This window comes from Eurosta solidaginis, chromosome X (assembly GCF_040869045.1).
Source record: "Eurosta solidaginis isolate ZX-2024a chromosome X, ASM4086904v1, whole genome shotgun sequence".
Lineage (NCBI taxonomy): Eukaryota > Metazoa > Arthropoda > Insecta > Diptera > Tephritidae > Eurosta > Eurosta solidaginis.
This window is the reverse complement of record NC_090324.1, coordinates 138,579,198-138,606,508: the sequence shown is the minus strand read 5'-3', so window position 1 is coordinate 138,606,508 and position 27,311 is coordinate 138,579,198. Positions and strand designations below refer to the sequence as shown.

Below are 27,311 nucleotides of genomic sequence, written 5' to 3'. Positions count from 1 at the left end.
CTATACCCCTACCAAATTTCACAAGGATTGGTAAATTTTTGTTCGACTTATGGCATTAAAAGTATTCGAAAGTAGACGAATTAAATGAAAAAGGGCGGAGCCACGCCCATTTTGAAATTTTCTATTCTTTTTGTATTTTGTTGCACCATACCATTACTGGAGTTGAATGTTGACATAATTTACTTATATACTGTGAAGATATTAAATTTTTGGTTAAAATTTGACTTTTAAAAAAATTTTTTTTAAAAAGTGGGCGTGTTCGTAATCCGATTTTGTTAATTTTTATTTATCACACATATCCCTAGAACACACACCCAGAAAATACCACGTAAACACACACCCGGGATACGTTTGTACCCGGGACTTTATTTTGCGGTTTTTTAATGTTTATTCAACCGATTTCTCTGAGTTTTTTTGAAGTGTATATTTTAATATATAACAAGTATTTTATCTTTTGTTTCATTCGAATATTCCTACTGGTTCCAGAGATATGGGCAAATAAATTCAGGACATGCAACAGTGGATTTTTGTTTTTGTTGTTGTCCTGATAAATGCAAAACAAAATAATATAATTTATAATAATATACTTGTAGAGTAACAACTAATACACATTTTGGTTTTTTTCATTGAAATATTCTACCTGGTTCAAAAGATACGTGCAAAAAGGTCGCGAAAGGTATGGGTACGTAGGTAGCAAATACACTGGTATAACTGGTTTTTGTATTTTATATGCAGCTGCAAGGGTTGTTTTCACACGAGGTGTTGTTATGAATGCTGCCTGTTGATATATTCATTATTGTTTTGGTGCTCAAAAGTGTAAGAAGTGAAAATATAAGTGAAAATAAATATAACTGAAACTATAAATAACTAGATACGAAATGACTTCAAGAAGAAACGAATATTTATCAAAAGCAGCATATAGAAGGTAAAAAATGTAAAATAAGCAACAATGTAACCATATACTAATTTTTTTTATTATGCAGACTAACTGAGGAACAGCGAGAATCATATATACAATCTTTATTTGATGACATTTGTGACGTTGACGCTCCCTATGACTTTGACTCAGTAGATGAAGAAGAAATTCAATTCAATGACATTGAAATTGCTGATGACGATGCTGAAGTTTCGCAAGGTGCCGCAGAAGTATTAGAAGAAAATAATGAATTATGTGCTAGTGGCGAAAAATTTGGTGCACGTGATGGTACTGAGTGGATGAAAGAACCAAATGTAAGTCGTCAGGTACTCGGACAAAATATTATAAGAGAACGTTCTGGACCAGCTAGATGCACTGAAATGTTGTCAATAGAGCAAACATTCAAATGTTTCATGAACGTTGAAATGGCTGATATAATTATGCGCCACACAAATAAGTTAGCAAAAGAAACTTATAATGCTTACAACAATGCGCATCCAAACACAACTCCTAAGTCATGGACGCCTGTGTCAATAACAGAGCTGTATGCATTTTTTGGCATACTTATTATGACTGGTGCGAACCATAGCAATGGAGAACATGTTCGAGATTTATGGAGCGTCAAAAACTATCCTTTATATCGCGCCACAATGGGAGTCAACCGTTTCTGTTCGATATTGCGGTTCCTAAGATTTGACGATAAAAACACTCGTGCAAGACGCTTACTAACTGATAAAGCAGCACCGACCAGTGAGTTGTGGACGATGATGAACAATAATCTTGCTGCGCATTACAAGCTCAGCTCTTGCTTGACGATTGATGAACAATTATTTCCTTACCGTGGACGCACACGGTTTACGCAGTACATACCGTCAAAACCTGCTAAATATGGTGTCAAGGTTTGGTGGATTTGCGATGCCACAAATGCATATCCACTGCATGGACAAATATATACTGGCCAAGCAGAAACTGGTAGGGGAAACGAACCAAGGCGAACGAGTGGTGAAGGATTTGTCTACCAAATACCAAGGAAGTGGCCGAAACATTACAATGGACAATTTTTTTACGACCTTGCCAGTTGCAGAACTGCTTCTCACCTGGAAACTCACGATCGTTGGAACTTTGCGCAAAAACAAATCATATATTCCTCAAGAAATGAAGCAGAACAAAAACAGGACAATTGGTTCAACGATATTTGGCTTCAAAAATAATGTGACAATGTGCTCTTATGTTCCCAAAAAAAATAAAGCAGTAATTTTGCTTTCGACCATGCATAATGATACTGAAATAGCTGACAGTGGGAAACCTGAAATAATTGAATATTATAATCGTACCAAAGGTGCTGTTGATCGAATGGACCAAATGTTTGCGGAATATCCAACACAAAGACAAACAAAACGATGGCCACTAGCGATGTTCTTCAACATGTTGGACATTACAGCTCTTGCAGCCTACATTGTCTACGATTTGAATAACCCTATGTTGCCTTGGAGAACAAACAACAAGCGTAAGAAGATCCTGCGCAGCTTGGCTGAAGCATTGTGTATGCCCATTATTGAAGCCAGAGCCATAAATCGTCAAGTGACGCGAAATTTTTCGACTAAAATTGCTATTGAAGCATATTTCAACCGACCGCTGGAATCAATGGTGTCAACAGCAGCATCAACATCTGCCGCAGCGCGCACGCCAAAACCTGTGTCCGGATCTTGCTATTTATGTTACGTACAAGAGGAAAAACGCCGTAGAAAAACCAGAAAGCTGTGCGCCAAATGTAAGAAGCCAATGTGTCTTGTACATTCGGTCACATCAATAAATTGCTCTATTTGCCATGATTTTCCTTAGATATAAGATGCATTTTTATAATTTTTATAATAAAAGTCAATAATATAATGTGTGAAATGAATATTTTTAATTCTTCAAATAAAAAAATAATATAAAAAATGTTTTTTTTGATTATTATGAGGATTTTTACTAATGGGGTACAAACGTATCCCGGGTGTGTGTTTATGTATATAATGTGTTTGGAAGGCTGTAGCTCCTGAACCAATTGTCCGATCTGGTTCAAATTTTCAAATCTAAATAATCTTCCTAGATCCGAAGTTACAATACTCTAGGTATAGCGGTTCAAAAGTTACAACACTTCAAAGTTGATACTGGATTCATTTGTACCCGGGTGTGTGTTCTAGGGATATAGTGTTAGGAGTAACGTTCCTGCCAAATTTCATCATGAATCTTCAACGACTGCCAAATTACAGCTTGCTAAACTTTGAAATTACCTTCTTTTAAAAGTGGGCGGTGCCACGCTCATTGTCCAAAATTTTACTAGTTTTTTATTCTGCGTCATAGGGTCAACTCACCTATCGAAAAACCACATTATCGAACTTTTTCGGTTTTTCGAAATTTTCGATATCGAAAAAGTGGGCGTGGTTATGGTCCGATTTCGTTCATTTTATATAGCGATCTGAGACGAGGGCCCAGGAACCTACATACCAAATTTCATCTAGATACCCCAAAATTCACTGAAGTTATCGTGTTTACGGACGGACGGACGGACATGGCTAAATGAATTTCTTTGTTCTCCCAGATCATTTTGGTGTATAGAAGTCTATATCTATCTCGATTAGTTTATGCCGTTACGGATTACCGTTATGCGAACAAAATTAATATGCTCTGTGTGCTCTGCCCAGCTGAGTATAAAAATAGTAGGTTTCTATATTTTATTTAAGCCGTCAGCACGGCTCTTTTTCATAATTTTGCTATGTACTGAATAACATCTCACAGCGCCAATAATGACAATAGCTAGAAGATAAATTTTTATGGTTTCCAAGGCTTCAGTTTGGTCTATTATTTGGACTGTGTTTACCACGTTAGCATTTGGATTAGTGACCTTCAGGTCTTAGCCTCCCATTGTCAAAAGATAGATATAACAAGTAATGAAGGCTAAGTTCGGGTGTAACCGACAAAATAAGGGAAAATCACCATGTAGGAAAATGAACCTAGGGTAACCCTGGAATGTGTTTGTATGACATGGGTATCAAATGGAAGGTATTAAAGAGTATTTCAAAAGGGAGTGGGCCTTAGTTCTATAGGTGGATGCCTTTTCAAGATATCGCCATAAAGGTGGACCAGGGGTGACTCTAGAATGTGTTTGTACGATATGGGAATCAAATGAAAGGCGTTAATGAGTATTTTAAAAGGTAGTGGGCCTTAGTTCTATAGGTCGATGCCTTTTCGAGATATCGCCATATAGGTGGACCAGGGGTGACTCTAGAATGTGTTTGTACGATATGGGTATCAAATGAAAGGTGTTAATGAGTGTTTTTAAAGGGAGTGGGCCTTAGTTCTATAGGTGGGCGCCTTTTCGAGATATCGCCATAAAGGTGGACCAGGGGGACTCTAGAATTTGTTTGTACAATATGGGTATCAAATAAGAGGTGTTAATGACTATTTTAAAAGGGAGTGGGCCTTAGTTCTATAGGTGGACGCCTTTTCGAGATATCGCCATAAAGGTGGACCAGGGGTGACTCTAGAATGTGTTTGTACGATATGGGAATCAAATGAAAGGCGTTAATGAGTATTTTAAAAGGTAGTGGGCCTTAGTTCTATAGGTCGATGCCTTTTCGAGATATCGCCATAAAGGTGGACCAGGTGTGACTCTAGGATATATTTGTACGATATGGGTATCAAATGAAAGGTGTTAATGAGTGTTTTTAAAGGGAGTGGGCTTAGTTCTATAGGTGGGCGCCTTTTCGAGATATCGCCATAAAGGTGGACCAGGGGTGACTCTAGAATGTGTTTGTACGATATGGGCATCAAACGAAAGGTGTTAATGAGTATTTTAAAAGGGAGTGGGCCTTAGTTCTATAGGTGGACACCTTTTCGAGATATCGCCATAAAGGTGGACAAGGGGTGACTCTAGAATTTGTTTGTACAATATGGGTATCAAATGAGAGGTGTTAATGACTATTTTAAAAGGGGTGGGCCTTAGTTCTATAGGTGGACGCCTTTTCGAGATATCGCCATAAAGGTGGACCAGGGGTGACTCTAGAATTTGTTTGTACGATATGATTAATGAGTATTTTTAAAGGGAGTGGGCCTTAGTTCTATAGGTGGGCTCCTTTTCGAGATATCGCCATAAAGGTGGACCAGGGGTGACTCTAGAAGGTGTTTGTACGATATGGCTATAAAACGAAAGGTGTTAGTGAGCATTTTAAAAGGGAGTGGGCCTTAGTTCTATAGGTGGACGCCTTTTCGCGATATCGCCATAAAGGTGGACCAGGGGTGACTCTAGAATTTGTTTGTACGATATGGGTATCAAATGAAAGGTGTTAATGGGTATTTTTAAAGGGAGTGGGCCTTAGTTCCATAGGTGGCGCCTTTTCGAGATATCGTCATAAAGGTGGACCAGGGTTGACTCTAGAATGTGTTTGTACGATATGGGTATCAAACGAAAGGCGTTAATGAGTATTTTAAAAGGTAGTGGACCTTAGTTCTATAGGTCGATGCCCTTTCGAGATATCGCCATAAAGGTGGACCAGGGGTGACTCTAGAATGTGTTTGTACGATATGGGAATCAAATGAAAGGTGTTAATGAGTATTTTAAAAGGGAGTGGGCCTTAGTTTTATAGGTATACGCCTTTTCGAGATATCGCCATAAAGGTGGATCAGGGGTGACTCTAGAATGTGTTTGTACGATATGGGTATCAAATTAAAGGTATTGATGGGGGTTTTAAAAGGGAGTTGTATATGTGAAGGCGTTTTCGAGATATCGACCAAAATGTGGACCAGGGTGACCCAGAACATCATATGTCGAGTACCGCTAATTTATTTATATATGTAATACAACGAACAGTATTCCTGCCAAGATTCCAAGGGTTTTTGATTTCGCCCTGCAGAACTTTTTCATTTTATTCTACTTAATACGGAAGGTGTCACACACATTTTACAATGCTTTTTCTAAAGTTATATTATGCGTCAATAAATCAACCCAATTACAATATTTCATCCCTTTTTTTCATATTTGGTATAGAACTATGGCATTTTCGTTTTTCGTATTTTTCGATATCGAAGAAGTGGGCGTGGTCATAGTCGGATTTCGGCCATTTCTTATACCAAGATAAAGTGAGTTCAGATAAGTACGTGAACTAAGTTTAGTAAAGATGTATCGATTTTTGCTCAAGTTATCGTGTTAAGGGCCGAGCGGAAGGGCAGTCGGTCGACTGTGTATAAAAACTGGGCGTGGCCATTTCGCCCATTTTCACAGAAAACAGTTATCGTCATAGAATCTACACAATGATTGGTAAATTTTTGTTCGAATTATGGCATTAAAAGTATTCTAGACAAATTAAATGAAAAAGTGCGGAGCCACGCCCATTTTGAAATTTTCTTTTATTTTTGTATTTTGTTGCACCATATCATTACTGGAGTTGAATGTTGACAAAATTTACTTATATACTGTAAAGATATTAAATTTTTTGTTATAAATTGACTTAAAAAAATTTGTTTTTTAAAGTTGGCGTGTTCGTCATCCCATTTTGCAAATTTTTTTTTGGCACACATATAGGAATAGGAGTAACGCTCTTGCCAAATTTCATCATGATATCTTCAACGACTGCCAAATTACGGCTTGCAAAACTTTCAAATTACATTCTTTCAAAAGTGGGCGGTGCCACGCCCATTGCGCAAAATTTTACTAATTTTCTATTCTACGTCATAAAGTCTAGGTGGGTTGACTGACGACTAAGTTTCATCGCTTTATCCGTCTTTGGTAATGAATTATCGCACTTTTCGGTTTCGATATCGAAGAAGTGGGCGTGGTTATAGTCCGATTTCGTTCATTTTAAATAGCGATATGAGATGAGTGTCCGGGAACATACGTACCAAATTCCATCAAGATACCTGAAAATTTACTCAAGTTATCATGTTTACGGACGGACGGACGGACCCACGGACATGGCTAAATAAATTTCTTTTTTCGCCCACATCATTTTGATATATATAAGTCAATATATATCTCGATTAGTTTATGCCGTTACGGATTACCGTTATGCGAACAAAGTTAATATACTCTGTGAGCTCTGCTCAGCTGAGTATAAAAATTGTTGTATATATTTATACTGCACACAGAGTATATTAACTTTAATTGGATAACGGTTGGTTGTACAGGTATAAAGGAATCGAGATAGATATGGACTTCCATATATCAAAATTATCAGTATCGAAAAAAAATTTGATTGACCCATGTCCGTCCGTCCGTTAGTACGTTAACTTGAGTAAATATTGAGATATCTTCACAAAATTTGGTACACTAGCTTATGTGGACCCAGAAAAGATTGGTATTGAAAATGAGCGAAATCGGATGATAACCACGCCACTTTTTATATATATAAAATTTTGGAAAATAGAAAAAACCTGATAATTTAGTAAATAATACACCTAGAATGTTAAAATTTGGCATGTGCACTGATATTGAGACTCTTGATAAAAACTTTGAAAACTTTTTTAAAATGGGCATGACACCGCCCACTTGTGATAAAATCAATTTTACAAATATTATTAATCATAAATCAAAAAACGTTAAACCTATCGTAACAAAATTCAGCAGAGAGTTTGCCTTTACTATACGGAATGCTTTGAAGACAAATTAACGAGAAAAAAATCGGTTAAGGACCACGCCCACTTTTATATAAAAGATTTTTAAAAGGGTCGTGGACGAATAAAATAAGCTATATCTTTGCAAGAAAGAGCTTTATATCAATGGTATTTCATTTCCCAATTGGATTTATAACAACAAATAGGAAAAACTTTACATTTAAAAAAATGGGTGTGGCGCCGCCCGTTTTATGACTAAGCAATTTTCTATGTTTCGTCAGCCATAACTCGAAGAAAAATTAAGGGATCGTAATAAAATTGGGTACACAAATTTTCCCTATGGCAGGAAATATTTCTAGAAAAAATGGACGAGATCGGTTAAAGGCCATGCCCACATTTATATAAAAGATTTTTAAAAGGGTCGTAGATAAAAATAATAAGCTATATCTTAGCGAAAAAGACCTTTGTACCAATAGAATTTTACTTTGTATATTGAATTATAACTTTAAATTGGAAAACACTAAAATTTTTGAAAATGGGTGTGGCACCGCCCCTTTTACAACTAAGTAATTTTCTATTTTTCGGGCGCTATAACTCGAAGAAAAATTAACATATTGTTATGGAATTGTGCACACATATTTTCCTTATAGCAGAAAATATTTCTAGTAAAAATGGACGGGATCGGTTAAAGACCGCGGCAACTTTGTTATAAAACGAATTGGAAAGGGTCGTAGGCTAGAAAAATAAGCTATAACTTAGCAAAAAATAGTTTTCAATCAATGATATTTCACTTATCAAGTTTTGTTGTAAAATGAAATGTGGAAACATTTTTTTTAATTGGGCGGTGCCACGTGTTATGTAGAAAAGAAGTTTATCTTAAATGAAATGTACAATTGAAGCTCACGCTGAGTATATAATGTTCGGTTACACCCGAACTTAGACACCTTTACTTGTTTTGTTTTTTTTTTTTTTTGTTTTGTTTATTTATTTATAATATGTAGTGTTATACAATATCATCATACGCCTAGTTTCCTCCTCTCTAGTTGTAGGATTAATAGTTGGCTCCCTAGTCATTCCTATAGTTTTCCAGAATTCTTTTAGCCATTTTAAGTCTTTTTTGTTATCTCTTTCTTCTAATTCGTTTTTAAGGTCTTCAATTGGGCCTTTAGTAGGCATTATTTAACAATCCTTTTTAATTAATAGCAATTATATTATTATTTAATTTTTATTATTCCTTAACTCCTTTATTTCCTTCTTTAATTTAATTTTTTCTTCACTATTTGTACTTAAATTTATTTTTTCGTATAGCTTAGCTATGGATCTCCTAAGGTTGACCTGTTTTCCTCCTCTTTTTCTCTTCAATTTGACCGGCTTTGGGATTTTTGGTTCCACAATTTTTTTTTAACCCTCGATTGTCGGTGGCTTAGGGCCTTGCTTGACCTGTTCGGGTGTTTATTTTTCACTTCTTTGCAAATTTAGGCTTAATCTAATTATTTTATTAAATACTTGGTCAAACCGGCTTTGATTTTTTATGTCCTCTTCTGGGAACATAGTTCAAAAATTAGAAAAAAAAATTTACAGCAAAAATATAATTTTTGCTCGTCAATAAGCAGCCGTTAGTTTGCCATAATATTTTCGGGGTTGTTTTACTTAATAATAATGCCTAAATTTTTGTTGTATGTTTTTGTTGTTCCTGTTGCCGGTTATCTCTCAGCGTATGTGAATCAGTTTATCCTCTTCATTTGTGTCCTTCCTCAGTATTAATCCACTTCGTATGCCGCTGTTATTTTCTGTATGTTATTACGTTAATGGATGCTCAATAAGAAACCTTGCATTATGTCCCTTCAATGAGAGTAAATGCGTTGTGTACTGTGTGTACGCTTTTGCTTAATATGTAGGCTCTATTTTTATCCCATTGGGTTTTGATTCCATTACTCTCAGGAATTGGGGACGTCTATATAAATAACCATCTTACTTTTCGAAACCGTCACTCTCAGGAACTGGGAATGTTGATTTCCTTTATTGGTGGCGATTGTCAAGTGGCAGGATCGCCATGTATAATGTATCAAATGTTTTAGTTCGATAGAGGCACCATTGAGTGCACTCTAAAAAATGCGTCTAAATTCGCTACCAAAATGTTTGTAATTTTTGGTTGAAATATACACTTTTTGCCTAAATTCACGCTATAAGTGCTCAATTAAAAGATCTCAGCAAAATTTCACGCACTGCAGCGGAAAGATAAGCACCATAAGTGATTTTACTAGCATTTTTGATTAAAAATATATTCTAAAATCGTAATTTCATATTATTTGTGCGAAACTACACTTGAATGATATAAAATTACATACTGGTATTGTAATTTCATCACTTATGTGCGAAATTACACTTGCATGGCGCATAATTAGCCGAAGTTCAGACGAAGTACCGTTTTCAAACGAAAAGCGTTAGTTGTGGCATTTCGCCGAAAACGATTGTCGAGAGCATCAGTGAAGCCAGATTATGATAAATAACCATATTTGATGGATGCATCGCAATAAAATTTAATAAAACGGAAAAGGGACTACTCTCGCCACCGTTATGGCAATAGAGTACAAAATGAAAATCTGAATGAAATTTTGTATTCAAAAGTGCTAATATAAGCTTCATTCCATAACTTTTCTGACTAAATCTTGAAAGCTGTCAAAAAGGTAAGAATTCTCTCAGAGCGAGAGAGTAACACTCAATAATACGGGATGGCTTTCTTGTAAAAATGCAACTTCTGCCATACATATATATGTATTTGCAACTGCAAAAATTTTTAAATATGCATTATTACTATGCATTACTAAACCGCATAATTCTTCATCAGTATAAATTTTCTTAGTATTTTATTGTTTCCAAATACATAAATTCAAATGTCCAAAATGTGAAGTACGCAAAATGATCATTTGACAGTTGTGGAATGCAAATGTAGTTTGTGCTCACACAAATATTTACTATATACGAACTATTTGGAGCGGTAATAACACGTTACCACCTATCCTGATGGTTAAGATAATTTCTGCAAACTTTTGCCAGCCGGTAAATATTATGGCTCAAAACTGCACGTTTCGAGTTTATATGTTTGTTAGGAGAAAATAGCACACATTTTTTAGACATCATTATACAAAATTTCATTAACATTTTCATTTTCTACTTTATTGTGGAACTTGCCGCTTAAAATCTTACCGATAACGCTCAGAATTGGACCGATTGAGAGAATTTTTCTTTTTTTTGGGTAATTTAGCAGAGACATAATGGCAACGCTGGAAAATACAGGAATCAAAAAACTGGAAGATTACTTTCTCGATAACTGATATGTCTATATATAACTGGCGCATACCGATTTCATACGTGGTGATAATTCCGATAACAATTGCCTAGTTTATACCTAAGCAATGACATAACTGTAAAAATTGAACTCACTCCGGTCTATTCAGTGTCTTAGCATTGTGGAACTCCAAAGGCACTCGTAGATGTGCGCGTATCTGCGCGCTTCGTTGCAAAAAATCGAGCTCCCCCATAGTACGCATTTTTACATGCGTTTGACAGTTCGAAACTGCGCGCGATTGCATTTGGTAAATTTTTAATTTGAGCTAGAAACAATCAAAATATGAAATATTGCACTCAAAACGAAATATTTTTGCATGACAATAAATAAATATTTACAAAAATACTTCCAAAGTCACAAAAATTCAAAGCAAATTAATTCTGTATACCTAAAAGTAGTAAATAACAGGATGCTAGCTGATATTTACAGCTGCTAACCACATGCAAACGCATGAAAGTAGAAAAAATTAAACTTCGGTGCGATGGAACGCGTTGTCGGACTTAACTTCGAATTTTCGAAGATTTACCGTACCTATGAAGTTCATCCCGTAAGCATATATGTATTCAACTCATCTGTCAAACGCACGCATACCCCTTCGCGTGCTATGGAGTTCCACTATTAATAGTTATGAGTGCGGAATAAAAAACTAAAACCAAATGAAGTAAAAAATCACTTAAACACAATTACACCGATTACTTTTGGAATTAATTTGAGCTGCAATTAAAGTTGATTAAAATATTTATTCCAGAAAACTGTCCTATCCATATGTATAGTCCAATTTCACAATCAGTTTTTGCTGAGTAAAACGTCTTATTATTCTGATTATCATTTGTATCATTGCTTTTATACGAATTTCCATTTATCATAGTATCTACTTACGATCTTGGATCGCTCCGGGGTTATTGATACCGGGTCCGAAACGTGTCTTTCCATACCCCTTCCAAAATGTTTGAACTTGTTTTAGCAGTCGACCGCTCATGTACACTTTCTGGCATGCGATGGTTGCCCGATAAAAGGGATGTAAAATATTGATGCATATCGATAAATTGTGATAAATTATATAAAACATCTCTAACAAGCGCAGTCCGTTCGAGTTTTACTTTTTCGCGTTTGTGTTCTTCATAAAGTTATATTTAGAAAATTATAAAGCGGAAATTTGGTGGTGAATAGTGAAAATATAAGAAAGTAAGTATAATTCCCTAAAAAAGATGAAAAATAGTGAATTGTACAAGTGTTTACAAGGCGAATGCTCAAAAACTTTCACCAACTACAGCAGCCTGAAAGTACATGAGCATCGCCATCGTAAAAAAAATGAGAGAGAAGAGCTTCGTGGAAATTTTTGGTGCTACATTTGTAGTGAAAGTTTTAAAACAAATAAAAATGTTTACTTGATGGTGAATGAGGACAAAACGAAGTACCTGCTGTCATCGAGCAAAGAGTCAGCGCATATGCGCCTTGGCAACCACGCTACTGTTGGCAGCCGTAATTTCGAAATAGTAAAAGACTTCGTTTATTTGGGAACCAGCATCAACACTAGCAACAACATCAGCACTGAAATCCAGCGAAGAATCAATCTTGCCAATAAATGCTACTTTGGACTAGGTAGGCAATTCAAAAGTAAAGTCCTCTCTCGGCGAACGAAAATCATACTCTACAAGTCACTTATGGTACCCGTCCTGCAATATGGGGCAGAAGCATGGACCATGACAACAGCAGATGAAGCGGCTTTGGGAGTGTTCGAGAGAAAAGTTCTTCGAAAGATTTATGGACCTCTACGCGTTGGCGATGGCGAGTACCGAAGAAAATTTAATGATGAGCTGTACGAGCTATACGCAGACATCAACATAGTCCAGCGAATTAAAACGCAGCGGCTGCGCTGGCTAGGCCATGTTATGCGAATGAAAGATGCTCCCGCCAAGAAAGTGTTTCTATCGGAACCCGCCTATGGAAGCAGAGGTAGAGGGGGCCCCACTCCGTTGGAAGGACCAGGTGGAAACCGATTTAAACTCCCTTCTTGTGACCAATTGGCGCCGGTTGGCGGAGCGAAGGAGCGACTGGCACGCCTTGTTGGACGGCCATAACCGTTTAGACGGTTAAGCGCCAATTAAGTAAGTAAGTAAGTAAAAGTGTTTACTATCATTTTATTAGGCATATTTTTGACAAAATTGAAATAATGTGTCCGTTTAATTGTGTGAAGAGTTTCCGAAAAGTTGGAGCTTTTAAAATGCATGTTTTTAGCAAGCATAAATTCGAAAATCGCTCTTTCTCTGCCGAAAAGGCGGAGGGATCGCATAGAGCTATAGAAACTAGGGAGACCGAGTATTATAATGATTCTGGCCAAAGAGTAGCAGCACCTAAAAATAATCCTAAAAACTTCCAAAACATTATAACAAAGTTAAAATGTAGTTTCGGTGTATGCGACGCTACCATTGACTTTTTCGTAACTGAACTCAAGCAAGTTTAAGACAGAATGACCCTGTGAGACACGATAGCATTTCTAAGCTTTGTGATCAACTACAACTTTCACACTATAAAGACCAATTTCTAAATATACCGTCCTATGAGTTTTTTATCTCCGAAATTACACAACTTGATCCAGCTTTTAAAAGAGATAAATTTTTATGTCAGAAAAATAACTAAATAGCGCCGAAAGAAATACCCCTAGGAATTAATCTATATCACAAGAAATGTTCTTTTTACTATATTCCTATTCTTAAAACTATTGAGGCCCTTATGTGCAAGGAAGATTCTTTTAAACTTTTCAATCAAAAAGTAAATGCAAAAATAGGTTCTTATTCTGACTACAGTGACGGATATAATTATAAACAAAAAACTTTTTTTAATAAAAATTCTAAGAGGATTGAAATATTGTTGTTTCAAGACGCATTTGAAACTTGTAATCCCTTATAAATAAAAAAAAATAATAAATGTAAGGCGCGATAACCTCCGAAGGGATCTAAGGCCGAGCTTCTCTTCCAATTTGCGTCGTGCTCCTCTTGATTTTCCCTACAAATTGGCCGGACGGGACCTACATGATTTTATACTGACTCCGAACGGCATCTGCAAGGCAGATGAGTTTTTACTGAGAGCTTTTCTTGGCAGAAATACACCCGGAGCGCTTGCCAAACACTGCCGAGGGGCGACCCCGCTTAGAAAAAATTTCTTCTAATTGAAAAACCTTATTTCTAAAATTTTTGATGTTGCTTTGCCCGGGGTTTGAACCCAGGGCATCCGGTGTGGTAGGCGGAGCACGCTACCATCACACCACGGTGGCCGCCTATCCCTTAATACCTTAGGATCATCAAAAACAAAACACAAATTAATAGGTGTATACATGATGATTGGAAATATTCCAAAGCAATATAGGTCTAATATTCAAAACATGCAACTTGTATTATTGTCGAAAGAAAGTAGTATAACAAGTTTTGGATTTGAAAAAGTTCTTGGGCCATTAATAAAAGATTTAAAAGAACTTGAAGAACACGGGATAAGTATTCCCTTAAACGGGGTTTTTTAAAATTATCGTGGCTCCCTCTTTGCAATGCTTGGTGATAACTTGGGAAGCCATCCAATTCGTGGTTTCACTGAAAACTTTGGTTCAAGTAAATTCTTTTGTAGATATTGCTTCTATAATCGACAAAATTTGGAAGCATTTGATGTAGAAGTTTCTGACAAGCGAACTCCTGAAAATTATCAGATATGCTTTGAGAAAATTTCGAAACACCCTTCTCTTGGAATGGGACTCGTAAAGAACTCATGTCTAAATCAGCTACAATATTACCACGTTTGTGGTGGTCTACCACCATGTATATCTCACGATTTATATAAAGGAATTATTCCGTACGATTTAATGGAAATAGTAAAATATTTTGCTAGTCTTAACTACATTTCATTGGACTTCTTAAATTTGAGCTTTTCATCATTGCGTAAAGTCTTCAAATTACATTTGTCTTTTCCACATATTAGCAATACCAGGTGCGGCTGATGAAGTGTTGCATTTTTTAATGCTTATGCCTTTATTTTTTTTAAGTGGATTTTTTTACAGCTATGACAGAAATGAGTCGAATAATAAATTGCTTTGATATTACTGAAGATCAGATTATGCTGCTTTCGCATTAAGGTAAGTGCACCCATTCCCGTGCTAGCCCCCAAACTCCGTGCTATTTTTGGTAAAAAAGTTTGAAGCGGAAAAATAAGGAAATGAAACAATTTTTCTAATAAAAAAAAAATTAAGAAAGTATCAAAACTTTTAACATTTGAAAATTCCTACGTGTCAGTCTCAAAGATACATTTTTATATAAGATTTGCATTCAATTATCAGTTGTCTATAAACTTTTGTTCAGAAGGCATGCGTCAGTGTACATCGTTAGTGGAATTGCTAAGAGTGTTGTGAAAAATTCTTAAGGGTTTTACCTTTAATTGGTAAGTATTAATATATAATTTCCTTCAGAAATTAAAAGTTTTAAGTGTTTTCGATATGAATTCATGTATAAAAGCCGGTGTGTAATAAAAAAGTTATTAAGAATTTTAATTTTAAAATAGCACGTAATTAGGAGCATTATTTTTTTGAGGTGCACCTATTTACGTGCTTAGAACGGAATTAGGAACATTTAGATCTTCTGGTTTTGTTAATTTTTTATAATAAGATGTATATTTTTAAAAGATTTGCAAATTATAATAAGTAACTAATGTCATACACATTATCACGGCCTATTTCCGTGCAACTATTTTTTCAAAACTAGGGGAGTTTACAAAGCCGAAAGTTATGGTCGAACAGCTAATATTTGGGAAAATTATACAAAAAGTTAATAAAGAAAATATTAAAAATTTTTTCTAAATATACATATTTTGTGCATATATACGGATTATAATCATATAAAATATTGTCTCAATATAATAATTTAGAAAAAATTTCTTTTTGGTACCTGCTGAAGAGAAAACGCATAGCCCGGAATTAGGATCATTAATTTTGTGTATGTTCCTAATTACGTTATACTATAGGCAGTAATTAGGAAATATTAATGGGTTGTTCTTTCGTAAAATTTTTTCATAGCACCGCATATTTTTAGTGATATAATAATAGATCAAGACGCAACTAGTATCATAATATGCCGAAGTATTCACCTACTTGTTTACAGTTAGCTATTGCGGCTGTGTAAAAAGGCCATATTACCTGCTACAGACCATCAAAAATATATGGAATTGCCAGACAGACGTTATTGGACAAAATCAAGAAGAAGTATACCAAAAAGCCAACCTTATGCCCCCTTCCAGATCTGTCGACAGAAGAAGAAAATATTATCATTAAATGGATTCATCCTTTGGCGGAGTTGGGCTTTCCTATAACTAAAGATCAGCTTACAAACTCCGTGGGAAATTTGGTTAAGGAACTCAAAGGGCCAAACACTTTTACAAATGGTATTCCAGGAAGAAAATGGTTCAAAGGTTTTTTAAAAAGAAACCCGTCCTTGAGCCAATGAATATCTCAATGCTTAACAGCTTCCCGAGCTTCAGTAACGGAATCTTCCATAAGGAATTGGTTCGAGAGAGTCGAGACTTATATGAAAGACAATAACTGTCTAGATTTACTGGAAGATCCATCAAGGATCTTTAACTGTGATGAATCAGCATTTTTCCTGTGCCCAAAAGGTCAAGCCGTTTTAACTAAACGCGGTGCTAAGCACGTTTATTTCAGATCAGATAATGATGAAAAAGAATGTCTAACGTTGTCTATAGGAGCATCCGCAGATGGAAAAATGATGCCGTCGTTTGCCCTTTTCCCCTATAAACGCTTCCCACCAAATATTATGGCGAAATATCCTAAAAGCTGGGCCATTGGCAAATCTGACTCAGGCTGGATGACCGGAGAAACCTTTTTTGATCATATCGCAAACGTATTTTATAATTTTCTGTTGGAAATGAAGGTAAAACTTCTTGTCGCTTTACGTTTGGATGGGCACGTATCCCATATATCTCTACCTCTTAGCGAATTTTGCAAGAAACACGGCATTATCCTAATTGCACTTCTTCCAAATTCAACGCACTTGTTACAGCCCATGGACGTTGGAATTTTTCACTGTTTGAAAAGCGTTTGGAAAAAGGAAGTACAAGATTGGAGAATTACAAATAATGGACAGCGAACGAAACGTGAAGATTTCGGTCCAGCTATAGATAAATGTATAACATCGTCGATTACTACTGATGTGATACAGAGTGCTTTCAGAGCTTGTAGTTTGTATCCATTCAATGCAGATGCAGTTGCTTACCATACAATTTAAAAAACGGGGAGCAAAATCCCATCATTGCTGAGAATGTTGAAGATGTGATTAATAGTGAAGAACAACAACCACTTCAATGTGACCTGATGATATTATTTGAAGAGTGATTAGAAGATGAGAAAATAAAGTTATTTAACGAGTGCGATGGAATATGGACTGGTGATATTAAAGACGAAAATTTGTACTACTTTTGGAAAAATTTGAAGAAGGAACTGAGGCCCGAAGGCAATGGGATTGCGCCTTTAAGTGGGTTTACTAGTCTATTGGCGGGCGGGTGTGGCTCAGTCGATATAGTTGACATGAGCATTGACTTCCTTGATTTATGTGGGAAAGTAATTGACTTAGATTCTACTCAAAATATCCCTATAAGATGTTCAACTCCAACGCTTCTAATTTACCCGTTGAAAATGGTGCTAATGATACTTTAAAGGACAATCAAAATTACAATAACAGGTTGATTGATAACCTCGTGCCACTTAATAACGATTTGCCTGTGGATAGCTTAACCTCCAAAAAGAAGGAATTTCCAATACCCTTCAAAAACGCTCTTTTCTGGCCTGAACCTTCTTCAACCGATCAGAAGAAGAAACAAGTGAAGAAGAAGCTCACTCCAACTGTGGTAATAGCTTCAGACTATATGGAATATCAACGACGCTTGGTTGAGGAAAAACAGGAAAAACTTCAGAAAATGGCTTTAAAGAGAGAAACAAAAGAAAAGAAATCAAAGGAAAAACTTCGGAAAACAGCCCTGAAAAAAGCATCAAAAGAAAAGGAGCCACGTGAAAAATTAAATCTGGAAAAATCTTTACTTACTGAAAAATACTATAATGAAGGAGACTTTTTTGTTATCGAGTATGAAGGAGAAAAGTTTCCCGGAAAAGTTATCAGTGGATATCCTTTAAAATTTAAAATAAAAACTATGTCCATGAGCGGATTTAATTGTCGTTGGCCAGAAAAAGACGATATTCTTGACTATGAAGCAGACGAAATATTAAAAAAAATTAATCCGCCTGAGCCAATAAAAAAAGAGGAAAATTTTAAATAAACGACTTAAATTAATTCACATAACTTATTTTAAACAAATTTTTCTTTGTTTTATAAGCTATTTGCATGTATAATGTTCAGTTTTATCATATAATGTGTAATTTCAATATACAACTTTTAATTTTTTTATATAATTATTGTAAAACGATTTGAATACTTAAAGTGAGTTTTAATTACTTTTGCTTTCATGACTTTAAAGGCACACAACTTCTAAAAATGTTCAAATTATTTAAAATATGATAATTTACTACGTACATATGTGAAATCTTAAGTACGTAATCTAAACAATATGTAGTTAGCAATGATTTTACTTTTTAAATTATCTTTTCTCTAGTCAACACTAGAAACTAATGGATTTTTCTGTTTTTTTTTTATTGCTGTATCGATAAAATTAGTTTTTATGTTTTGAATAAATAAATAAAGTACATAGGAATGTACTTTTTACCCAATCGGCTTGTCTTTTTCCAAAAATATTTAAAATATAACCGCAAACCCATTTTTTTTAATTTATAACGGAAATAGGAACGCTTTTGCACGCAGTTAGGAACCGGCGCAAATTTTCGCACGGATTTGGGAACAAAATACATTTGTCGAAATATGCGTATAAAGCGTAAAGTTGAAAAAAATTTTTTTTTTAATAAACATCGTAAAGTCCGTAATAGATCTCTGAACCCACAGAAATAAAAAATGGATTTCAACTGCTTTTTGCTGGGCCAAGATATCACTTTAAAACTGGGCATGTCTTAATAGTACGTAAATAGGTACACTTACCTTATACGTCAGTTTACTTTGAGTGCAGAAAGGAATATTTTCCGGGGATGAAATTACACCCGAAACACCACTATATCTCCCATTATCCTTATCTTATAAGGCAGTTTGGCCCTCTCAAGAATTTGTGGACTATGCGGTTTGAGCAAAAATATCAGTATTTTAAAAAAATTGCAAAAACGGTAAAGAATTTCAAGATTATATCCTTTAAACTCTCACAAAAACACCAACAAATGCAAGCAACTTTAGAAGACGGATTTAAACTAAATATAGTATGCACTAATAGTTTACTCATTTCCGAAAATATGTTCAATTTTGACTTGCCTCCTATATTTACACGTGTTACAAAAAAAATTATTTATCATAAGACCGAATTCAAGGAAAATGATTTTATTGTTATTGATCGTGATCAACAAGCAAATCTCACAGTTCTTAAAATAAGTTAAATTTTTTTAGATAATAATTACGAAAAAGTAATTTTTTATGGATTTGTTATTAAAATGTGGTATAATCGACTGTAAGTCTGGAGGACAGTTTGCTTATTTATCCAGTTCATGTTTTGAAGATAAATGAACAATACTACCTTGCATTATTTTCGCCATAGATAACATATAAACAAATAGAAAAAAGTTTAGGCATTGAACAATATATATCTGTGGTCACAAGCGATAACTGCCTAAGTCGACTTAAGAAAGAAATGAGTTATATATACTACCAAATTCCGTAATAAAGCTTTCTATTAATGTGAAATTCCTATTTCTCTATCTTTGTTAAGTAGATATCATTAAAAACATTTAAGCTTAACTCGCTTAACTACCCACTATTACATCTGCAATACAGCGTTTTAAAAAGAATATAATGCAAAACAAGTAAGGAAGGTTAAGTTCGGGTTTAACCGAACATTATATACTCAGTTGAGAGCTATGGTGACAACATAAGGGAAAATTACCATGTAGGAAAATGAACCGAGGGAAACCCTGGAATGTGTTTGAATGACATGCCTATCAAACGAAAGGCACTAAAGAGTATTTTATGAGGGAGTGGGCCATAGTTCTATAGGTGGACGCCATTTAGGGATATCGCCACAAAGGTGGATCAGAGTTCTCTAGAATTTTTTTGCACGATATGGTTATCAAATTAAAGGTGTTAATGAGTAGGTGGAAGCCGTTTCGAGATATCGCCATAAAGGTGGACCAGGGGTGACCCTAGAATTTGTTTGTACAATATGGGTATCAAAAGAAAGGTGTTACTGAGTATTTTAAAAGGAGGTGGGCCTTAGTTCTATAGGTGGACGCCTTTTCTAGGTATCGCAACTTAGACTTTGTTTGTACGATATGGGTATCAAATGAAAAGTGTTAATGAGTATTTTTAAAAGGGAGTGGGTCTTCGTTCTATAGGTGGTCGCTTTTTCGAGATTTCGCCATAAAGTTGGACCAGGGGTGAATCTAGAATATATTTGTACGATATGGCTATCAAATGAAAGGTGTTAATGAGTTTTTTGAAAGGGCGTGGGGCTTAGTTCTATAGGTGGACGCCTTTTCGAGATATCCCCATAAAGGTGGACTAAGGGTGACTCTAGAATATGTTTGTATAATATGGGTATCAAAAGAAAGGTGTTACTGAGTATTTTAAAGGGAGTGGGCCTTAGTTCTATAGGTGGAAGCCGTTGCGAAATATCGCCATAAAGGTGGACCAGGGGTGACTCTAGAATGTGTTTGTACGATATGGGTATAAAATTAAAGATATTTATGAGGGTTTTAAAAGGGAATGGTGGTAGTTGTATAGGTGGTCGCCTTTTCAGAGATATCGCCAGAAAGGTGGACCAGGGGTGACTCTAAAATGTGTTTGTGAGATATGGGTATAAAATTAAAGGTATTAATGAGGGTTTTAAAATGGAGTGGTGGTAGTTGTATAGGTGGTCGCCTTTTCGAGATATCGCCATAAAGGTTGACCAGGGGTGACTCTAGAATGTGTTTGTACAATATGGGTATCAAATGAAATTTGTTACTGAGTATTTTAAAGGGAGTGGGCCTTAGTTCTATAGGTGGAAGCCGTTGCGAAATATCGCCATAAAGGTGGACCAGGGGTGACTCTAGAATGTGTTTGTACGATATGGGTATAAAATTAAAGGTATTTATGAGGGTTTTAAAAGGGAATGGTGGTAGTTGTATAGGTGGTCGCCTTTTCAGAGATATCGCCAGAAAGGTGGACCAGGGGTGACTCTAAAATGTGTTTGTACAATATGGGTATCAAATGAAATTTGTTACTGAGTATTTTAAAGGGAGTGGGCCTTAGTTCTATAGGTGGAAGCCGTTGCGAAATATCACCATAAAGGTGGACCAGGGGTGACTCTAGAATGTGTTTGTTCGATATGGGTATAAAATTAAAGGTATTAATGACGGTTTTAAAAGGGAGTGGTGGTAGTTGTATAGGTGGTCGCCTTTTCCAGATATCGCCATAAAGGTGGACCAGGGGTGACTCTAGAATGCGTTTGTACAATATGGGTGTCAAATTAAAGGTATTAATAAGAATTTTAAAAGGGAGTTGTGGTAGTTGTATATGTGAAGGAGTTTTCGAGATTTCGACCAAAATGTGGACCAGGGTGACCCAGAACATCATCTGTCGGGTACCGCTAATTTATTTATATATGTAATACCACGAACAGTATTCCTGCCATGATTCCAAGGGCTTTCGATTTCGCCCTGCAGAACTTTTTCATTTTCTTCTACTTTATATGGTAGGTGTCACACCCATTTTACTAAGTTTTTTTCTAAAGTTATATTTTGCGGCAATAAACCAATGCAATTACCATGTTTCATCCCTTTTTCGTTTTTGGTATAGAATTATAGCATTTTTTTCATTTTTCGTAATTTTCGAAATCGAAAAAGTGGGCGTGGTCATAGTCGGATTTCGGTAATTTTTTATACCAATACAAAGTGTGTTCAGATAATTCTGCGAACTGAGTTTAGTAAAGATATATCGATTTTTGATCAAGTTATCGTGTTAACGGCCGAGCAGAAGGACAGACGACCTACTGTGTATAAAAACTGGGCGTGGCTTCAACCGATTTCGCCCTTGTTCACAGAAAACAGTTACCGTCCTACAATCTAAGGGCCTACCAAATTTCAAAAGGATTGTTAAATATTTGTTCGACTTATGGCATTAAATGTATCCTAGACAAATCAAATGGAAAAGGGCGGAGCCAGACCCATTTTGAAATTTTCTTTTATTTTTGTATTTTGTTGCACCATATCATTACTGGAGATGAATGTTGACATAATTTACTTATATACTGTAAAGATATTACATTTTTTGTAAAAATTTCACTTTAAAAAATTTCTTTTTTTAAGTGGGCGTGGTCGTTCTCCGATTTTGCTAATTTTTATTAAGCATACATATAGTAATACAAGGAACGTTCCTGCCAAGTTTCATCATGATATCTTCAACGACTGCCAAATTACAGCTTGCAAAACTTCTAAATTACCTTCTTTTAAAAGTGGGCGGTGCCACGCCCATTGTCCAAAATTTTACTTATTTTCAATTCTGCGTCATAAGTTCAACCCACCTACCAAGTTTCATCGCTTTGTCCTTCTTTAGTAATGAATTATCGCACTTTTTCAATTTTTCGAAATTTTCGATATCGAAAAAGTGGGCGTGGTTATAGTCCGATATCGTTCATTTTAAATAGCGATCTGGGATGAGTGCCCAGGAACCTACATACCAAATTTCGTCAAGATACCTCAAAATTTACTCAAGTTATCGTGTTAACGGACGGACGGACGGACGAAAGGACATGGCTCAATCAAATTTTTTTTCGATACTGTTGATTTTGATATATGGAAGTCTATATCTATCTCGATTCCTTTATACCTGTACAACCAACCGTTATCCAATCAAAGTTAATATACTCTGTGAGCTCTGCTCAACTGAGTATAATGAAAGATCTTTATACGCACAATGCGTAGATACAAAATTATAAGGAATGTTTCTTGCATTTAGATTAATCGCTTACCTTAATTTACGCTTTTATATCAACTGTCTTCTTTATGTATGCAATAAGGTGTTTTTTTTTTTGCAAGCGAGCTTGAAAAAAACGCTTCAACTAGCTAAATAGTTTCATTATGGCAAAACCATACAGATGGTTACTTTTTTAGATGCGTTGACATTTCTACTTCTAGCGCAGTATGTTTTTGACACTCAACCAGAGAATTACAAAAACAAAATATATGATATGCGTGTGTTTGTTTGTATGTATGTCACCCTGCCGCCACGCTGTTATTTTGTTATTTTTGTTTATCTGCACATCCGCATGTTCATTTCATTCGCTCGTTCACAATAGTGTCCTATTTTTGAATATGCAACACTATACAACACTATCAATCAGGTCGATAATAACCTAAGCGGTTTCAGTTGAAACCGCTTAGCCAACTCAACTAGATTTCTTTTTATTGTTGCTTTCCATGCAACTCGGTAAGCTAGTTAGTGTTTTAATTTTAATAGTTTGCATCGAAATACAGCTATAGTTGCTTAACTCAATATATGACACGCAACAAGAAAAACATAATTTTACAATTGAAGCTTAGCACAACATATTTATCCCTATATCATATTTGACATTTGCAAAAAGCGTTTGAATATAAAAAGCTATTTATCTCGAAAGCATGTTTTTCGACTTAGGCACTTATTGTTTATGACCACAGGTATGTAGGTAAGGGTATTATGTACACGCAACAAACAATGTAATAAAATATGAGAAAACCTATATTTAGTATTAAAATTACAGCATACTGAATGAGTTTTGATGAATTATTAAAAGAAAACTATTTTACTATAATTATAATATAAGATATATATGTTGTAGGAAAAACATTGCATAAATAAGTAGCTTAGTATAGATACACAAATAGAAGTACGCATAAAAAAAACATGGAATTGGTCCAATACACCTGCAAGGTTTGGAGCGCTGATAGGCGAGTAAAGAAAACGTTTATGTCGGTGGCATCGACCCAATCACTCTTAGATCCAGGTAAATACTCTAGCAACTACTCTGACTTGATATTTTTATATATTACTAATGTTTGCCAATTTTATATATACTAAAGTATGTCAATTTATAATTTTAGCTTCAAAATTTGGCATACAAGGAACACGAATCGTCCTTGAAGATGATGGTACAGAAATTTGTGACAATGATGTTCTAAAACACTATTTGGCAGAAACACTAAAAAGCAGCCCATAAAGTGCTACATTGGTATCTTCATATGCTTCGCTACCAAGGCCGTTCATTTGGAGCTAGTTATGGATCTCTCTACGAAGGAGTTTCTAAATGCTCTCAAACGCTTCATTCTCACTCGACGTTGTCCTGCCAGAATATGGTCAGACAATGCTACCAACTTCGTCGGCGCAAAGAATGAGCTTGCTGAATTGAGGCGGCTTTTTCTTAGCGATGATCATGCGAAGGCAGTACATGAGTTTTGTTTAGACAATTATATCGATTGGCGATTCATTCCTCCATGCTCTCCTCACTTTGGTGGATTGTGGGAGTCAGCATTAAAAACGGCAAAACATCATTTCTATCGAACAGCCGCAAATTCTTTGTTAATCTTTGATGAGCTAATAGTACTAGGAGATAAAAAGTGGTGCCAAAAAGCACAGATTTCCAACACAAAAAACACGGGTGCAAATACTGAAATGAATATTCCACAACACGACCAAGTCGAAAACCCAGGCGCAGATATTGAAATCAATATGCAACAACATATTCAAATCGAACACCTAGGTGCAGATAAAGAAATTGAACTTTACACCCAACATGACGAAATTCAGAATGCGGGTATGCTTGTAATTTAATTATAACGAAATTATTGGCCTTAGAAAGCATTAATGATTCTAACGATTTTACACATTTTTTCTTACTAGATAACCACTCGACTGAACAGCAACATAAGGTAATTTTTATGACGATACCATCAGATTCGAATGAAGATTCCGACACTACATCTAAAGTTGCATCAAGTGATATAACTCTATCAGGCTCTGAAAGTAATGAACCAGCAAAACAACACTTCAAAAATTTTGCCATACCTTGGCACAAGGTTCCAACGTATATTATGGAATTACTTAATACTCACCAAAAGTTAGGCAGACGATTAAACGCATTAGCAAACCTAATTGTAGATGAATTGCGAACGTACTCTTTTTATATACCAATGTGAATTTTGAGGGCGGTGGCACAGGAGGCCATTTCAAAGTATCCCGGATCATTACTTGAAAAGGATAGCGCGGGAAACATTATTTCAGCTACGACTAGTCCGTTACTAACAATAATGCGAAACAGAAATAACCTTTTAAACCGTTCGCCAAATATGAAGATCTCAAACTTGACACCAAACATTCCATTTTCCAAAAGGCGTAAAGCTAATATTCTAAAAAATACTTGCAAAAACTGGCAACCACTTGAAGTTACATCTCCAGACACACTTATGAGTTTAAACTATAAAAAAAATTATTTAATTAATTTATCCCACATGCAGACGGAATTTCATTCCATGGATTTAATTAAATCCCACATGAAAGATTGTTTTCCGTTGCAGCGCAAAGAGTTCAACGAAATGGACCCAGGTCCATCAATCCAATCCATTAAAAAGAATGGCCTTTTATCTTTAATAGACAATGTTTGAGTCAGCACTTTAGCGAATTGCTAAATATAGAAGCAAACAACTTCGAAAAAAAACTTTAATGAAAGCATGGAGAGAACTTTAGCCTTTTTCAAACAAACAGGAAATAGTACGGAGCAAGAAATATATCCTGCGAACTTTATAATTAAAATACACTAAACTATTTTAAAGAAGATATAAAATATCTATTCGCTACTTTTGACGTACCATTTTGTATGTTTATTTTCTGAAGTCAATTCGTAAACCATTTTTTTAATTCTTAATTTAGATTGGAACAACACTGAAAAACGTGGAAAATAATTTGGTTACAAATACACCTGTAGTTGCGTTTGTAGGTATGTAATGTAATTAGTAGTGCATTAAAAAACTTTTTTGGAAAGTGGTATTGATTTGTCATCATTAACATTTTTATTCTAATTTTTAGAAAATGATATCGAAAGGGAAAGCTGCACCGCCTACATTTTCATTGAAAAACAATTAATATCGCAACTAAGCGGATACGATATGCTACTGTATTTGAAGGAAATTATTCAATATTATTATACGTTTAACATAATCTACCCATCCGAAATTTCCCAATCAATGGAATTTTTTGTACGTTATTTTTTATAAATTTTACCCAGACCATTCGCGAGGTTCAAAAAAGAGTCTAAATAATATGCAAAAAGTTAATAGCTTAATAGCTAAATTAACTAATTTTAAAATTTAAAGCTGCTCGTATAATATGTATAGATTAAAAATTAAAATATGTATGGATTAAAAATTAATTTTTTATTATTCATATATTAATGTACGTACTACTAGCTTTTACCCGCGGCTCCACTCGCATCAAAGAAATGAGCAATATAACTAAAGAAATAAGCAAAATAAAAAACATTAAACCCATTTACATACTATATTCAAAATTTATGTATGAATTAAAATTTAATTTGTTAAAAAAAACACTGAAATTCATTTATTTATATACATAAAATTAATGTACAATTTCCAAATTAGTTTGTTGCCAAAAAACATAAAATTCGTTCTAATGAATTTGTTATCAAAAAGGACTGAAATTCTACTATAATAAACAAAATTAATGTACAATTGGCAAATTAGTTTGTTGCCGAAACAAAAATTTACTTGCGTATACTATAACTACAACTGATGTATAAGCTACAAAATAATTTGTTATCAAAAAACCCCGAAATTCTTTTGTTTACTATAACTAAAATCAATGTAAAATTTGCAAATTAGTTTGTTGCAAAAAAAAATAAAATTCGTTCAAATTAATTTGTTATCAAAAAGCCCCAAAATTCTTTTGTTTACTATAACTAAAATCAATGTAAAATTTGCAAATTAGTTTGTTGCCAAAAAACATAAATTTCGTTCAAATAAATTTGTTATCAAAAAGCCCCAAAATTCTTTTGTTTACTATAACTAAAATTAATGTACAATTTGCAAATTCGTTTGTTCCTAAAAACACTACAACTCATATTACTATAATTAAAATTAATGTACAAATAAGTAGTTGCAAAAAGCATTAAAATTCCTTCATATACTAACGTACAAATATATATAATAAAATATATATTTATAAAATTAAGTATATTTTTAGTTTTTAAAATTAATTGTGCGTTTTAATATTATGTATTTAAACAAAGGGTAAGTATTATTACACTAAAATTGTGTTACATATTACACAACTC

General features: G+C 34.8%; 2 protein-coding genes across 4 annotated transcripts in view; both read left to right on the top strand.

The window, feature by feature from the left end:
* The window catches only part of LOC137235482 (calcium-dependent secretion activator-like), a 3,515,579-nt gene that overhangs the window by 213,854 nt on the left and 3,274,414 nt on the right, over nucleotides 1-27,311 (top strand). The window lies entirely within an intron of this gene.
* Nucleotides 21,382-26,739, top strand: LOC137234160 (uncharacterized). 3 transcript variants are annotated; one of them, XM_067757785.1, is made up of 5 exons: nucleotides 21,382-23,972; nucleotides 24,070-24,779; nucleotides 24,866-24,894; nucleotides 25,892-25,958; nucleotides 26,048-26,739. In XM_067757785.1, the coding sequence occupies exons 2-5, from the start codon at nucleotides 24,245-24,247 to the stop codon at nucleotides 26,233-26,235; spliced, it is 819 nt and encodes a 272-aa protein (XP_067613886.1). In that variant the 5' UTR covers nucleotides 21,382-23,972; nucleotides 24,070-24,244; the 3' UTR covers nucleotides 26,236-26,739. The 3 variants fall into 3 exon arrangements, 1 of the variants encoding a protein (XP_067613886.1); XR_010947709.1 differs by having other exon boundaries at nucleotides 24,866-25,958; XR_010947710.1 differs by lacking the exon at nucleotides 21,382-23,972 and having other exon boundaries at nucleotides 24,034-24,779; nucleotides 24,866-25,958.